The following is a 17,064-nucleotide window of genomic DNA, read 5'->3' as shown; positions in this document are numbered from 1 at the left end:
CTCCTATTTTCTATTTCTGACAGCCTACCCACAGCCACATTCATCAACCGCCATCTCTTCGTAGTGTCGTAAAATCACGTTGTCATCATTGTCCTGATACAGCATGGAAATGGGGGACAGCTTGGTGGGGATACAGACCGCCTGGGGGATCTCTGGGTCAACTGCATGCATCAGGGCTTGCATGAAAGCATAATTGGAGCTGTTGAGGGAGGTGGTCAGAGAGAAAGGACAATCTCCGTGGCAATAGTTCGCCATGAACCCTTTGGGAGCGATAATCCACTTGTGCCAACCTAAGTCCCGGAAGTTGATGAATAGCTGATGACGATGGCAGAGGTTCCCGCAAGGAGCCTTCGGGGCGGGGATGGCTTCCCTCCTTTTTCGGGACGAAGGGTGACACTGCTCAGGGTGGAGAGTCACCACCAGCAGGGAGGCACGAAGGGACTGTCTCAGTCTGGCACAGGCGTCCTGAAGCTGAAAAGTCACCCCGATGTCTCTGTTTCCTTTGACCAGTATCTCTAGCAACAAACCCAAGTTCTTCTGGGGGTCGTTATTCCAATCCTTAGCCACATCCAGCAGGTTGAAGTGAACGACGCCTTGAGGCCGTGGTACTGACTGTAACACAAGCATTCTACCCGGTTTAGGGATGGGCTGGTCCCCCACCTGAGGCTCCTGAACCAGGAACAGAGCCAAGTCCAGTTCTGGTCCCAGCTTATAGTAAGTGTTGGGCCCCAAATCCAGGCCCAGTTGGGCCATTGTTAACTGTTCCTTCTCTTTAATGGCAGACAGGTTAAAGTAGAGGAACTTCTGGAGGCAAGAGGAGGCCTGGGAAAGTTTCCTGGAGTAAAGAAAGAGACCTAGATGGGAACAGAGATGTAAGAGTCACCATAACATAGTTGACTTCGTATCCGCCATTATGATATAAATATCAAATGTTATATGATAGTCACATATACCAAACAAGGGCAGGAAATGATCGGTTAGATTCGAACCCTACCATTGGGAGGATTTGTTTCTCCCACTCCTCATTCACGGCCAGAGGTTCTTATCTTCGCATCCGCGGGTCCCCAAGGGGTCCTGGATAGAATTTAGAAGGCCCATGAACTTGGATGGGAAAAAGAATGATATCTTTATTTCAGTGGAACTCCAAATGAAATTTGGCCTTTCTTTCAATTGTGAACATAGGCAACAAACAAATCCTAATAGGACCTATGACACTGTTACCAGTAAAAAATCATAGGTACGTTCGTAGATTAAATTGTTGCTAACATCTTGAAATAAATTTATGCTCATACTACTTTCCTTTTTTTTTTTTAATTATTTACCCATTTTGAGAGAGAGAGAGAGAGAGAGTGCCAGCAGGGGAGGGAAAGAGAGAGAATCTTAGGCAGTTTCTGTGCTGTCAACGCAGAGCCTAATGTAGGGCTCGATCTCGTGAACCCTGAGATCACGACCTGAGCTGAAGTCAAGAGTCGGACACTTAACTGACTGAGCTCCCCAGGAGCCCCCCATTACTTTCAATTTAAGGTAAATATAGTTCCCTTCCCTAGATCGTTTTATTGATTGCATTAATAAAGGACCCATGCTAGATTACTATACACACATTTGGTTTAAAATATTTTGATAAACGTATCTCAATATTTAATTGATTTCTTTGGAAATCCTAAATAGTTTTAAGCATATAAATCATTACTCTGAGAAGGGGTCCATTAGCTTCAACAGAACGGCCCAAGGGACCCATGGCACAAAAACGTTTAAGAACATCGTAGGCTGTCAGGCGTCGCTGGCCCAAATCTAACTACTCAGATTGGCTTCAAAACAACTTTCTACCATCTAGCCAAGACTGACCCTCCCGAAATCCCTTATGTTTCATCTTTAGATGATTCTTTATCTAAAGCCCACAGTTGTCAGTGTCAACAATTCCTAGTCTGGGGTCTCTGAAGACATCATGTCCCACTGCACTGAAAGTTGGGGTGCAGTGTGATGTCTCCAGTTTCTCCACAAGCGACCCTCCCGTCTCTGTTATCTTTGGCAATTGTACATGTACTCTCCCTGTTTTCAAAGCTGACTTCTCTGCCTGGATTTTCAAACCTTACCTATTCCTTTAGAGAAAGGTCAATACTTTTATCCCCCCCCCCTCTTTTATCCCTTCATCTTCAGTTTTCCCCTCTCTGCAAATAACCTCTTTGGCCTAATGCCACCCTATTGTTAGGTAGGGTGGCTTCACCCTAAGTAGGTATTTTCTAAGGCCATCGGCTTATGGAGAAATTACAACAGAAACCCAAACATGCTAACCATTCCTCCTTCATTCTCAAGTCTCATTGAAAAAACAACAAAATCGGGGCGCCTGGGTGGCACAGTCGGTTAAGCGTCCGACTTCAGCCAGGTCACGATCTCGCGGTCCGTGGGTTCGAGCCCCGCATCGGGCTCTGGGCTGATGGCTCAGAGCCTGGAGCCTGTTTCCGATTCTGTGTCTCCCTCTCTCTCTGCCCCTCCCCCGTTCATGCTCTGTCTCTCTCTGTCCCAAAAATAAATTAAAAAATGTTGAAAAAACAACAAAATCACAAAATCAGGGTGCCTGGGTGGCTCAGTTGGTTGAGCATCCGACTCTTGATTTTAGGCTTAGGTCATGATCCAGGGATCCAGGGGCTTAAGATTCTCTCTCTCTGCCCCTCTCCCCCCGCCCCCGCCCCGCACTCTCTCTCTCTAAAACTACAACAACCAAAAATTACTAAGCATTTGAAATTATCCAGTCTCCTCTTCAAGCCTACCATATCACCTTTCCCTTTCTTCTCATTGGCCATCTTTTTACAAAGGTGGGTCTATGTACGCTGTCTCTGCCTCTTACTTGGTAGTTTTCTGTTAGTTTCCAATTCTTCTACCCTTACTACTCCACTGGGACACCTTTCTTAAACGTTGGCTGTCCAATACAGAGATGTCTTCACAGAACTTACCCTCTCCACTTGTCTGAAAAGTTGACCTCTCCTGTTCCAGGCTAGAACTCTAACCTGCCAGTCTCCCTTCCTCTTCCTGTCGCTAAATCAGATTCCTTAAGCATAAAAGAAAAGCCAAAGCCAGAATGGAAAGGATGGACAGATTGGAGAGCATGAAAATAAAAGGGGGCGCTTGGGTGGCTCAGTGGGTTAAACGTCCGACTTCAGCTTGGGTCATGATCTCATGGTCTGTGAGTTCGAGCCCCTCGTCGGGCTCTGTGCTGACAGCTCAGAGCCCGGAGCCTGTTTCAGATTCTGTGTCTCCCTCTCCCTCTGCCCCTCCCCTGTTCATGCTCTGTCTCTCTCTGTCTCAAAGATGGATAAACGTTAAAAAAAAAATTTTTTTTTTAAAAAGAAAGAAAAGAAAAAAAAACTTCTATATTCAAAAGACATCATTAACAAAATTAAAACCACAAAGAACAACCAAGAATACTCGTAATACGCATGGGTGAAAATTCACAATTAGAAAGAACTTTTACAAATGATTAAGAGGACTTAGAAATCATTAAGAAAAAGAAGACTCCTCAATAGAAAATGGCCAGAATGGATAAATACGCAATGATTTGAAAAAAGTAAAAATGAATGATTCATTATCCATTTGAAAACGCATTCCTCCTGGGGCGCCTGGGTGGCTCAGTCGGTTAAGTGTCCGACTTCAGGTCAGGTTATGCTCTCAGTTCGTGGGTTCGAACCAGGCGTAGGGCTCTGGGCTGACAGCTCGGAGCCTGCTTTGGATTCTGTGTCTGTATTTCTCTCTCTTTCTGCCCCTCCCCCACTTGTTCTCGTGCTCCCTCTCTCTCTCTCTCTCTCTCTCTCTCAAAGATAAATAAACGTTAAAAGAAATTTTTTTTAAAGAAAATGCATGCCACCTTTCTAAAGAAATAAAAATCAAAACAGCGAGATCATGTTTTCCTGCCAGTTAAACAAAAATTAAAAGCTAGAAGAGTATTGTTACTCAATGCCTTCCAGGGTAGCACACATAAGTACATTGTAATATATTCAGAGAATGAAATACTGTAAGCAATGAGAATGAACTAAAAATACACACACCAGGGATAAATCTCACAAACAGAATGTTGAGAGAAAGAAGCCAGACAGAAAAAAGGACACATTTTACATTTCCGTTTACGTGAAGTTGAAGTTGGGAAACAGGCAAAACTAATACAGAATGTTAGACGGCAGGAGAAAAGTTACTCTTGCTGAAGAGTCGGATTAACCAGAAGGGGGCGTGAGGGTCCTCTGGGGTAACCGTCTGTTCTGTTTCTTTTTTTTTTTTTTTTAACTTTTTTTTTTTTTTAACGTTTATTTTTTTTTGAGACAGGGAGAGACAGAGCATGAACGGGGAGGGTCAGAGAGAGAGGGAGACACAGAATCCGAAACAGGCTCCAGGCTCTGAGCTGTCAGCACAGAGCCCGACTCGGGGCTCGAACTCACGGACCGTGAGATCATGACCTGAGCCGAAGTCAGACTCTTAACCGGCTGAGCCGCCCAGGCGCCCCCGTCCGTTCTGTTTCTTAATCTGGGCGCTGGTTATTCTGTGAAAATTCACTGCGCTGTTCTCAATGATTTGCACACCTTCTGTATTATGTGACAGTTCAGTAAGTTTCTATTACATTTCTATAAGGATTCCTGTCAAATTTTGGGAAAGTGAGAAATTCTTAGACACTCATGGTACCAGAAAAATGATTGTAAAGCTGTTCTTTTTTAGATTATGTCCACATTTGTCAACAGAGTACCAGTTACACAGATGATAGTATGTCTATACAATGGAATATCACGTAATCCTTACAATGAGATCATCGTGACTTTTAGTTCTGATTTGTACGAGATATTCATACTTGAGTGATGTATAGTATGATCTCATTAATTTAAAAAATACAAGTTTCGGGGGGGAGGGCGGGGAGGGTGGGTGATGGGTATTGAGGAGGGCACCTTTTGGGATGAGCACTGGGTGTTGTATGGAAACCAATTTGACAATAAATTTCACATATTGGGAAAAAAATAAATAAATAAAAATAAATAAAAATTAGAATCAAATAAAAATAAAAAAAAAATTTTTAAATAAAAAAGAAATAAAAAATACAAGTTTCTATTATGAAGAAAAGTCTGGAAGAATATATATGTCAACTATTAATGGTGATTTTCCCTAGGTGGAGGTTAGGGAGCGATGATGGGGAGATCATGTCCTTTTCCTGTGTCATTTGAGAGGATTATGGTCACCATAAAAACCAACGTTTTTTCCCTGGGGGAGGAAAGGAAGTATCTTCAGCTCTTTTCTACTTTCCATGGAAAGCTCTTCAAACTAGCTTCCCACACCCCTTAACCTTCCCCCAGGAATTTTCCCTGAACCCCCACCCCCAAGGCCCTGAGTCATTTACATAATAATACTTAGCATAAAGTATGGAAGTTATATGTTTTCTATTTCCCTACTATGACCTTTTTTTTCCCTTTGACCTTCTATAAACTCTTAAAGGGCAGACTTTACCTTTAATTTCTATATTCTCATAGCCATGGACAGTTCCCAGCACCTAGTAGGTCTCCAACAAATGCTTCTTGGACAAATAAGTATTCAAATTTTATCTCCAGTTACTATAAAACTAACCAATCAGGGCTCTCAATTCCTCTTCTGATCTGCGCCCGCCCCCCACCACCATGGAGGCTATACAGAAATGCAGATTACAACACCCATCTCTGACTTTGAATAAGACTTGAATAAGAATTGGGAGAGTGAGGGCAGGAACCGGGCTGGAGAGTCAACTTCTAACAACTGACCTAGGTCATTTGGGTGGGTGGTCAGTTTGACAAATTACTGAATGGCATTCACTCAGATCCTCATAGAAACGGTGTGACAATGGCATATGTTATTATTCTGTACTCACAAATCATTTGTCAGTGTTTATTTATTTTTCAGAGAAAGAGAGAGTGGAGAAGGGACAGAGAGAGAGAGAGAGAGACAGAGGATCTGAAGCGGGCTCTATACTGACAGCAGAGAGCCCGATGCGGGCTTGAACTGATGAAAGGTGAGATCATGACCTGAGCCGAAGTCGGACGCTTAACCGACTGAGCCACCCAGGCGCCCCTGTGCTCACAAATCAATAGCCTTTTCCATCCAACAAAAGTAATGAATGGGGGGAGAGGGGTGCGGAGAAGGGAAGCAAGAGTCCCGGGCAAACTGAACTCCCCGTGGTCGCCTCCTTGCTTGCCATGTCATAGGCACCAGAATGCATCAATAGTGGCCAGAAGAGTGAAGCCTGGGCCCTAACTCCACCCCACTCCTCCCACCTTAACCGTAGCACAAAAGCGTTGATTCTGAACAAACCGAATCTGAATCCTGAGTTGGTTCACGCACTGCTAGCTGTATGATCTTGGGTAGCTTCCAGATTGTCTACTGTCTGAGACTTAATTTCCTTATCGGTAAAAAGCAGATAAGAATACCTGGCTTCTGAACGTGAGGGTGTAGTGGGGAGTAAAGGGAATACAATACGTAAAATGCCAGCACAAGGCCTCCTACAAACCCTTCAGTAAGTGGTACTGCCCCCCTTCTTTCCTTTCTTCATTGTCACCCGCTGCCCGGCTTTTCTCGAGAAAGCACCCTCCCTCATTTCCTTACCTTGATCCGGGAGAAGTCGGAGTACGTTCCCGCGGACACCAAAATCCTTTATGTAGCAGAAATCTCGGGAGTCCGCACTTGTTGCTGCTGCCTCACGATCCTGGAAAATCTTCTTCAAGATGTAAGGCACAGGTTGGAACCTCTGGGGCGAAGGCACTTTGTCTAAGCCCAGAAACTGGAGAAAGACATATTCCTGAAATTGGACCGTCTGGGCCAAAGCCACGGTTAACAGGAGGCCAACAGCCAAGAGGGGCAGGGAAGGAATCATGGTCTCTGAGCTGAGACAGAGCTGGCGGGTCAGGCTGGAGAGAGGACTGCCTAGCAATTCAGAGGCTGCAAACTTACCTGATGTAAGATAATCAGGTGTGAATTGCTCTCTTCCCAGCTCCTCAAAGGCAATTGGATGTGAAAGGACACGGAATTTTTTTCTCTTCCCTTGCCTTACTCTTCCTCCCCAAAAGTTCACAGAACAAAGACTACCAATGCCTGGACCGGACTCCAAAACTCTCAGGTTTGTCAGCGGCGGATAGAATGGAAAGGAGACAGGCATGTATTCATTTGACCAACATTTATTTAAATTTTTTTTTTCAACGTTTATTTATTTTTGGGACAGAGAGAGACAGAGCATGAACGGGGGAGGGGCAGAGAGAGAGGGAGACACAGAATCGGAAACAGGCTCCAGGCTCCGAGCCATCAGCCCAGAGCCCGACGCGGGGCTCGAACCCACGGACCGCGAGATCGTGTCCTGGCTGAAGTCGGACGCTTAACCGACTGCGCCACCCAGACGCCCCTTGACCAACATTTATTACACATCTATTATGGGCAAGGCTCTGAGGTAGGTGCTAGAATGGTAATGAAAAATGGTCACGACAAAAGTCTTGTCACTCGTGGTCTATTTAGACAAATACACAGGGAGATTTCTGTTAGACTCTATCTACAGCGATGGGGGAAGCCAAACCAGGAAGAGAGAACTCTACCCAAGAAAGGTGATCTACGCTCTGTTTTCAGCTCTAAGAGGGACTGAAGTTTATTCATCTAACCTTGCTCTTCCCCTTTTTTTTTTTTTTTATATAACTTTTACTTATTTAAGTAATCTCTACACCCAACGTGGGGCTTAAACTCATGACCCTTACCTAGATCAAGAGTCGAGGGTCCTCAGACTAAGCCAGCCAACTTTGCCCTTCCTGTTAAAAATCAGACTGACTGGGTTAATTCTGATTCGACTAATTTTTAGTTACATGCCATTGGGTATGCTGCTTAACCTTTTGTAGTTTTTGTTTTCTCAACTGAAAAGAAAAACTGACTTTCTAATATGCCATATGAATCTGATAAGATGATGTATTTTTTTTTATTTTTTATTTCTTTTTTTTAGATGATGTATTTTTAAATCTTTTTTTAAATTTTATTTTTCAGAGACAGAATGTGCAATGGGGGAGGGGGGCAAAGGGAGAGAGAGAGAAAGAGCGAGAGAGAGAGAGAGAGAGAGGGAGAATCTCGAACAGGCTCTACGCTCAGTGTGGAGCCTGACGAGAGGCTTGATCCCACGACCCTGGGATCACGACCTAAGCCGAAACCAAGAGTCGGATGCTCGAGTGAATGAGCCACCCAGGCGCCCCAAGATGATGTACTTAAAGTGCTCTGCACAATGCCTGCCAAATGGTAAGGACAAACAAAGTGGTCACGCAGGGGAACGATTTAAAGTTGAAGTAGACATTTTCTAGTAAGACGATCATGCATTCAAAACTGAAGGAATTACATGTGGAAAGGCACGGAGGTTATCGAGACATTGAGGTTTGGCAGTATAGATCAATTCCTGGTTTTGTGTTTTGTTGTTTTATCAGACTACCGGTAGATTGTCAAACGCCATAGAAGAATTAGCTGGTTTATTGCCAAACTAATTTTCGTGCTTTTTGAGAACAGGGACTTTTTCATTTTACACGATTTTATACCACCCATTCTAAGAACTTGGTTTCCCCTAAAGGAAGAACAAAATGCTATCTTTACTATATAATCGTTTCCTATCACCTACAGGATAAAATCAAAACTTTTTAGTTTGGCATTTAAAACCTTTATTGATCTCGCACCGTATCACTAGCCTCATTTCCTACCACCCACCATCACCAGTGTTAACACCCTTGTAAGGATATTGACCTATTTGTAGATCTCCTATGACCTCATTGCATCTGAGAGTCTTTGCACGGACCAAGTTCAAAGGTTACTTCCACTCAAAGACGTCTCGGCTCAATAAATATATTTAGATGTTTCTTCTTTCTCCCACTGAGCTTTGAGTGAGCCCTCATGAGAGCACTCACCGCAGCGCATTTCACTGTGTCTTTTGTCCAGGTCCCTCCCAGGCAATGTACTTCTTGGGAATCAGACTCGTGTGTTTTCATCTAAGTATCTCCACTGTGTATTTTCCTCTAAGTATCTCCACGAGCCAGGAAAGTGTCTGGCAGGTAGCAGACATTCAGTCGATATCCGTGCAAGAAATAAATGAACAAATGAATTGGTGCTGTTTTCAGAGGTCTCTCTCTTCTAGATAACCAAATTTTCTCCATTCCCATGTCTCCTATCTCCTCTTGCCTGCATCCTAAAAAGTTAAAAGTTAACACTCTGAAATTAATCTGTAATCTCCACCTGTTTTCAACAGTAAGTGTGGATTGCATTTTGTTTTTCACTATTTAACGTTTATGACTTAAAGTCAGAATCAGACAAACGGCCTTAAATTCAGGTTCCACCACTTATTCGTTGTGTGATCAATGAATGACCAAGTCACTCAAATGTAAACTAAGAACAAACATTCTTTGCTAAGGTACTGAGGAAATCTTATGCGATGATGATGCGTATGCCATGCTCAGGGCAATATCTACCAGTGAAGCACTTGATAAAGTTAATTAGTTTGTTGAACCCACAAGATGGAGACCACCCCATTGGCCTGGTGCCCATGTCACAAACCTAAACCTAAGTTAGCCTGCATTTATGGAAACACCGATCAGGGAAATTTAACATACACCAATCACAATCCTCCAACTCAGCTTTAGCTAGCTCACCTTTCCCTGGAAAACGGGACTTGCTAGCCTTCTAACGAACTCTCCAACCTCCTGGCAGATCATGCCCTGTGTTCATGTTGCCCCTTCTAATGTTCTATAAAACTCCCATGTGCGCTAAATCTCTTGGGAACAGTGCCCCTTTGCTGTGAAGCACCGTATTTAACCAATCCATGGTTGTTTTCTCTTAAATGCTTTTTTTTTTCCACATTAAAAAAAATTTTTATGTTCTTTCATTTTTTAAGTAGGCTCAATACCCATTGTGGGGCTTGAACTCACGATCCCAAGATCAAGAGTCACATGCTCTACCAGCTGAGCCAGCCAGGCACCTCCATAGTTGTTTTCTCTTAAGTAAAGAACATCAAACTTGTTACTAAATTGTTGACATGCTCAACAAAAGTTAGTGGATATTAATTATTATCATTTTTATTTATTAAAGGGGAGTTTGATCAAGGGAAGGAACATAATTGAGAGTGTGCAATATAGCAATATATATATCGCAAGAAAAAGCACCAAATCCAGCAGGAGTCAGAAGATCTAAGTTAATCGCAGATCCTCCCAAGACCGTGTAATCTTGGTCATTTCACTCAGTGTCTCAGTGTCGGTGTTTTATGAAACATACCCAGACATGGAAATTTTTTTAAATAGAAAGATTCAAATGGTCTGAGATGTCGTAAAGGGTTAGCCTACCTGGGCCTCACTTTCTTTACCTATACAGTCACCAGGTTAAATTTGATGGTCTTCGAGGATTCTCCAAACAAAAACATCCCGATTCTGGATTTTCAGCTTAAATCAGAAATTCAAAAGCGAGGCAGTGTGGCTAAATAGCACAGAACTGCTTCTGAAGTCAGGGACTTAGATTAAAACCCCAGTTCTATCAGTTTGTCCTGGGCAAATTGTTTCTCTGGCTTTTGGTTTTCTTATCAATAAAGTGAAAAAGATATCAGGCCAACAGAATTATTGCGATTGTAAGCATAAAAGATATTCGACCTCACTAGTAAAAAAATAGAAAAGCAGAATAAAGCAATGAGATGTCTATCAATTAGCAAGATGAGAAAAGAATAGCAGAGCGCGTGGCTGGCTCAGTTGGTAGAGCATGTGACTCTTGATCTTTGGGTCATGAGTTCAAGCCCCATGTTGCGTATAGAGCTTACTTAAAACACACACACACACACACACACACACACACACACAAAGAACAATAGCTTGTGTAGGTAAAGAAGCAAGGAAACACAGCATTATACTCAACTCTGGGGTATACATTTTTTTATTGAAAATTTTTTTTTAATTTGAGAGAGGAGAGAGGGAGCAGGAGAGAGGGACAGGGCGAAAAAGGGAGAGAATTTTCAGCTCTACACTCATTGCAGAGCCTGACTTGGGACTTGATCCCTTGACCTGGGATCACGACCCAAGTTGAAATCAAGAGTCAGACACTCAACCGACTGAGCCACCCAGGCGCCCTGGGCTATAAATTAATAACACTTCTCTGGAGGAAACATCTGCAATGTATATTAAAAGCTTTGAAACTACTCAAGGCCTTCCTATATGAGGTACTTAAAGTAGTCAAATCTTAGAGACAGGAAGCAGAATGGTGGTTGCCAAGGCTCGTGGGAGGAGAGAACGGGGAATGGGGCATTAATGTTTAATAGATACAGAGTTTATGGTTTCTTTTTCTTGTTCTGTTTGTTTGTTTGTTTTTAGTAATCCCTACACCCAATATGGGGCCAGAACTCACAACCCTGGAGATCAAGAGTTGCATTCTCTTCTGACCCAGCCAGCCAGGCACCCCGCCCCCCCCCACCCCAACCATCCAGAATTTCTGTTTTGTAAGAGGAAAGAAGTTCTGCAAAGGTGGTGATGGTAGCCCAGTGTGAATTTGTTTGATATCATTGAACTGTACATTTAAGAATTATTAACACGAGGGACACCTGGGTGACTCAGCTAGTTAAGCATCCAACTCTTGGTTTTGGTCAAGGTCATGCTCTCACGGTTCATGAGTCCGAGCCCCCAGTCCGGCTCTTCGCTGACAGTGCAGAGCCTGCTTGGGATTCTCTCTCTCCCTCTCTCTCTGCCCCTCCCTGCTTGCTCTCTCTCTTTCTCTCTCAAAATAAATACATACACATTGAAAAACCAGAATTAAAAAAAAAAGAATGGTTAAGATGATAAACTGTGTTATGCGCATTTTACCACAGTCAAAAAAAATACTCATGTCCTTTGATCAGCTATTCCAACTATAGAATATCATTCTAACCCACTAGAATATAAGCTAGGGGCATCTGGGTGGCCCTGTCGGTTAAGCGTCTGACTTTGGCTCAGGTCATGATCTCGCGGTTCGTGAGTTTCAGCCCTGTGTCGGGTTATGTGCTGACAGCTCAGAGCCTGGAGCCCCCTTCGGATTCTGTGTCTCCCTCTCTCTCTCTGCCCCTCCCTCACTCGCACTCCCTCTTTCTCTCAAAAATAAATAAACACTAAAATAATAATAATAAAATTGTAAAAAACAACCAGGTCAAAGGACTAAGGGTATGGAAGCACCAAAACAAAGTCCTATAGGTAAAGAATTGGATACAGTGACATTAAGAACTAAGGAGAACTTCAAATATAGAATGAAGCTTCTCCAACCCTAACACACTAATCCCACTCATACCCTCCTACTAATATATTTATGAGCCCCTTTTCCTGTAATAAAAAGACACTGAAACTTTTTCTTTTTTTTTACATTTATTTACTTTTGAGAGACAGAGAGAGACAGGGCACAAGCGGGGGAGGGGCAGAGACAGAAGACAGAGACTCCAAAGCAGGCTCCAGGCTCTGAGCTGTGAGCACAGAGCCCGACTCGGGGCTCGAACTCACAAACCCTGAGAGCATGACCTGAGCTGAAGTCGGATGCCTAACCGACTGAGCCACCCAGGCACCCCAACACTGAAACATTTTTTAAATGTTTATTTATTTTTTATTTTTGAGAAGGTCAGGAGGGGCAGAGAGAACGAGAGAGAGAGGGAGAGAGAATCCCAAGTAGGCTTTGCACTGTCAGTGCAGAGCCCTACTCGGCTCTTGATCTCAACACCCTGGGATTATGACCTGAGCTGAAATCAAGAGTCAGATGCTTAACCAACTGAGCCACCCAGATGCTCCTCAACTTCTTTTTGATAAAGCTACCACGAGTTATCCCCTCCCTTAGTATTGTTCTCTGCATTCATTATGATTCTTTTTATATTTTTAATATTTTTTAGTAAGGTTATTTATTTATTTTGAGATAGAGTGAGTGCACACAAGGAAGCTGAGGAGAGGCAGACTCCAAGCTGTCAGCATGGAGCCTAACTCAGAGCTCGAACTCACCAACTGTGAGATCATGACCTAAGGTGAAATTAAGACTTGGATGCTTAATCAACTGAGCCACTCAGGTGCCCCATGTTTCTTTTTAGTTTAAAGTTTTTATTTTTTAGGGGGCACCTGGGTGGCTTAGTTAAGCGTCTGACTTCAACTCAGGTCATGATCTCACAGTTTGTGAGTTCGAGCCCCGCAACAGGCTCTGTGCTGACAGCTCAGAGCCTGGAGCCTGCTTCAGATTCTGTGCGTCCCTCTCTCTCTCTGTCCCTTCCCTGCTCATGCTCTGTCTCTCTCTGACTCTCAAAAAGTAAATAAACATTAAAAAAATTTTTTTCAAAGAGAAGAAATTAGGTCTATTTAACCTCATCAATGAAATTGCTACCTTAAATCCATAAATTTACACACTTAGAAGATTTTTGAAATTTGAATGGCCTACCTCAAAGTATTAGGCATGGGTAAAAATTAGAATTTTGGAATTGGAATGAAAAATTGGAATTAAAATAAACATAAACATATAGCAATAGTCAATTATACATTTTAGACAGGATAAATATAATTATAAAATAAAATAAACATTTAACTCAGAGTTGAATAACTTTATAAATTAAAATTAGGGGCGCCTGGGTGGCGCAGTCGGTTGAGCGTCCGACTTCAGCCAGGTGACGATCTCGCGGTCCGTGAGTTCGAGCCCCGCGTCGGGCTCTGGGCTGATGGCTCAGAGCCTGGAGCCTGTTTCCGATTCTGTGTCTCCCTCTCTCTCTGCCCCTCCCCCGTTCATGCTCTGTCTCTCTCTGTCCCAAAAATAAATAAACGTTGAAAAAAAAAATTTATAAATTAAAATTAGGTGAAAGCTTATATAATATTTCATTATAAAACTTTATATTTGGGGCACCCGGGTGGCTCAGTTGGTTAAGCATCTGACTTCGGCTCAGGTCATGATCTTGCGGTTCATGCGTTCCAGCCCTGCGACGGGCTCTGTGCTGACAGCTGAGAGCCTGGAGTTTGCTTCGGATTCTGTATCTCATTCTGTCTCTGTCCCTCCCTGCCTGCATTCTGTCTCTCACTCTCAAAAATGAATGAACATTAAAAAAAAAATTAAAAATGAAATATTTTAAAAACCTTTATATTTAATATTAAGAAATTGCTTGAATGGCAATTTAAAATTTAGATAAATGTTTGTGAACAACTTCTGGGTAACAGCTAGTGAATCTCTTTGGTTTCTACAAAGCCAAGGAAAATAAAATATTAATGCTACGTCTAAATTGTCTATCTTATCTAAAGCAGAACCCTAAATGTCTGGGCACAGAGCAAGGAAAACAAAAAATAGACCTCCTTCCCTCCAAGGGTATATATGTACATTTGTAGTTGATAAGGATTGATGGAGTCATTTTTATTGCCTTGGATAACAATGTTTTGTAAGCCTTGCATTCTTAGATAACAAATTCTTAAAAGTGTTCTTGCTTAAGAGAGTCAGAAGACAATAGAAAAGATGTTGCTTTTGACCTTTACCCTTAGGATTAACCTCTTTAACCTCTGCTGAGATTCAGGAGCTCTAAGTTTATTCCTGCCTTTTCAATAATAGTGGCAGAATTTCCAAATTTTAAGGGAGAGGAAAAAAGAACAAAAATCAAAACAACCTTGAAAACAAATGTACTCATTCTGTGAATACTTGTGACTTACTTATATATGAGTGTGAAATATACATGTCCATTGATTTAACAATGAATGAACGAATGATTAAACAGATATTACGATGTCTTAATTTTGTCCCAGGCCCTGCCCTAGATGAGTGTTCTTCAAGCTTTGTTTTGAGTCATTAATGAATAGTGAAATGAAAAAAAAAAAAAAAGTAAAAAACAAAAACAAAAACAAAAACAAAAACGTAGACAATATCAGAGTGCATTATACACTGGCTAAAAATTCTGTTAACGTTGTTAATATTTATCTGGATCTGTTACTGGGTATATTTCTTTTCTCTTGTTTGGGGTGGGGGGGGCTTTAAATTTATTTTATTTTTAAAATTTTATATTGGGTAGGGGCGCCTGGGTGGCGCAGTCGGTTAAGCGTCCGACTTCAGCCACGTCACGATCTCGCGGTCCGTGAGTTCGAGCCCCGCATCAGGCTCTGGGCTGATGGCTCAGAGCCTGGAGCCTGTTTCCGATTCTGTGTCTCCCTCTCTCTCTGCCCCTGCCCCGTTCATGCTCTGTCTCTCTCTGTCCCAAAAATAAATAAACGTTGAAAAAAAAAATTTTTTTTAATTTTATATTGGGTATATTTCTCCTTTCTTTATGCCACCATACTAATGACATTCTTGAACAGCTCCTTTCTTTCATGAAGTTTATACTCTGGTAAGGTGACTGAAAAGGAAACTAACAGTGATGATGCGATAGGGTGAGTACAGCATCCTGAGGCAGCAGTGTGAAAAGCACTTCACCTAGAAATGAGGCTTCCGGGCTGCTTCCTGGAAGAAGTGACATTTCAGTAAAGACTAGAGGAGCAGCTAAGAACACGTATTCTGAAGACGGATTGCCCGGATCCTACCGGGGCTCCAACATTATTTCTCGTCTGACTTTGTGCAAGTTACGTAACCTCTATGTCCTAGTTTTTTATTTTATTTTTATTTTATTTTATTTTATTTTATTTTATTTTATTTTTATGCCCTAGTTTTTTAATCTGAAAAACGTTCCTATAGGAACGCTGCAAAGATTAACTGACATCATAAAAGTAAGGCACTCAGCCTGACCCAGTCTTAACAAATGTTTGCCATTAATATCACAGGATTGGGGATGGGCAGGAGTGAGAAGTGCCCACGTGCCCCCTGGTGTGAGGCCTGCTGGCACATAGGACTTACGATGAGGTTAAGAATAGAGCAGGGGGTGCCTGGGTGACTCAGTTAAGTGTCTGACTCTTGGTTTCAGCTCTGGTCATGATCTCGCAGTTCATGAGTTTGAGCCCTGCTTCAGTCTCAGCTAAGAGCCAGGAGCCTGCTTCTGATTCTGTGTCTCTGTCTCTCTCTACCCCTTCCCCACTCGCGCTCTGTCTCTGTCTCTCAAAAATAAATAAACATTATTATATATAATTTTCTTTGAATCTGTTTTTGTTTGTTGTTTTATTTTTTAAAAAATTTTAGGTTTATTTACTTTGAGAGAGAGAGAGCACAAGTGGGGGAGGAACAGGGAGAGAGAGAGAGAGAGAGAGAGAGAGAGAGGGAATCCCAAGCAGGCTCCACACTATCAGTGCAGAGCCCGATGAGGGGCTCGAGCTCACAAACTGTGAGATCATGACCTGATCCGAAATCAAGTTCAACGTTTAACCAACTGAGCCACCCAGGCACCCTAGTGCATATATGTTTTTTAAAGCCTTCCTCCCCGGAGAGTGTTTTAGATGCACCTTCTTCTGGACTAATAGACCTCCATTGTAGGGCACGGGCTGGATTTCCCCATCACCTTTCTGCAAAATATACCCTCGATGAGAAAAGAAATGGAGGGACGCCTGAATGGGTCAGTTGGTTAGGCAACCAACTCTTGGTTTCGGCTGTCAGGGTTCGTGCAGAGCCTGCTTGGGATTCTCTCTCTCCCCTCTCTGCCCCTAACCCACTTGTGCTGTATCTCTCTCAAAAGAAATAAACTGGAAAAAAAAAAAAATTTAGAAAAAAGAAATGGATTGCAGAGGACTAGATAATACAAGGAGGTTAGCCAGGAGACTGTCTCAGTGATTCAGACTGCCAATAATGCTGGCAATGAGGATTGAAGAGAGAAACATGAATATGTAGAATTAAGTAGAATTGGTAATTGAATATCTAGGCTGAAGAAAGTGAGGGATCGTATAAAAAAAAATTGTTTTAATGTTTGTTTATTCTTGAGGGAGAGAGAGACAGAGTGTGAGTGGGGGGGAGACACAGAATCTGAAGCAGGCTCCGGGCTCTGAGCTGTCAGCACAGAGCCCGACGCAGGGCTCAAAGTCACGAACCACGAGATCATGACCTGAGCCGAAGTCGGATGCTTAACTGACTGAGCCACCCAGGTGCCCCTCTGTCTCTCCTTTCTGCCGCTTCTTCACTTGTGCTCTGTCTCTCTCTCTCAAAATAAAT

The 17,064-nt window shown here is 42.7% G+C and overlaps 1 protein-coding gene across 1 annotated transcript; it reads right to left on the bottom strand.

Moving 5' to 3' along the window:
* Positions 1 to 24: 24 nt before the first annotated feature.
* Positions 25 to 6,906, bottom strand: GDF3 (growth differentiation factor 3). The gene is made up of 2 exons (XM_043563565.1): positions 6,601 to 6,906; positions 25 to 854 (listed from the first exon to the last, which is right to left on the bottom strand). Exons 1-2 carry the CDS (start codon positions 6,866 to 6,868, stop codon positions 25 to 27), a joined length of 1,098 nt encoding a protein of 365 aa, XP_043419500.1. The 5' UTR covers positions 6,869 to 6,906.
* Positions 6,907 to 17,064: the final 10,158 nt, after the last annotated feature.

Source organism: Prionailurus bengalensis, chromosome B4, assembly GCF_016509475.1.
Source record: "Prionailurus bengalensis isolate Pbe53 chromosome B4, Fcat_Pben_1.1_paternal_pri, whole genome shotgun sequence".
NCBI classification, from domain to species: domain Eukaryota; kingdom Metazoa; phylum Chordata; class Mammalia; order Carnivora; family Felidae; genus Prionailurus; species Prionailurus bengalensis.
This window is presented reverse-complemented; position numbering and strand designations above follow the sequence as displayed.

Coding starts and splice junctions, on each gene's coding strand:
- GDF3 (XM_043563565.1), bottom strand. CDS start 6,868: ATGATTCCTTCCCTGCCCCTCTTGGCTGTTGGCCTCCTGTTAACCGTG. Junction 855..6,600: donor CCGACTTCTCCCGGATCAAG/GTAAGGAAATGA, acceptor GTTCCCATCTAG/GTCTCTTTCTTTACTCCAGG.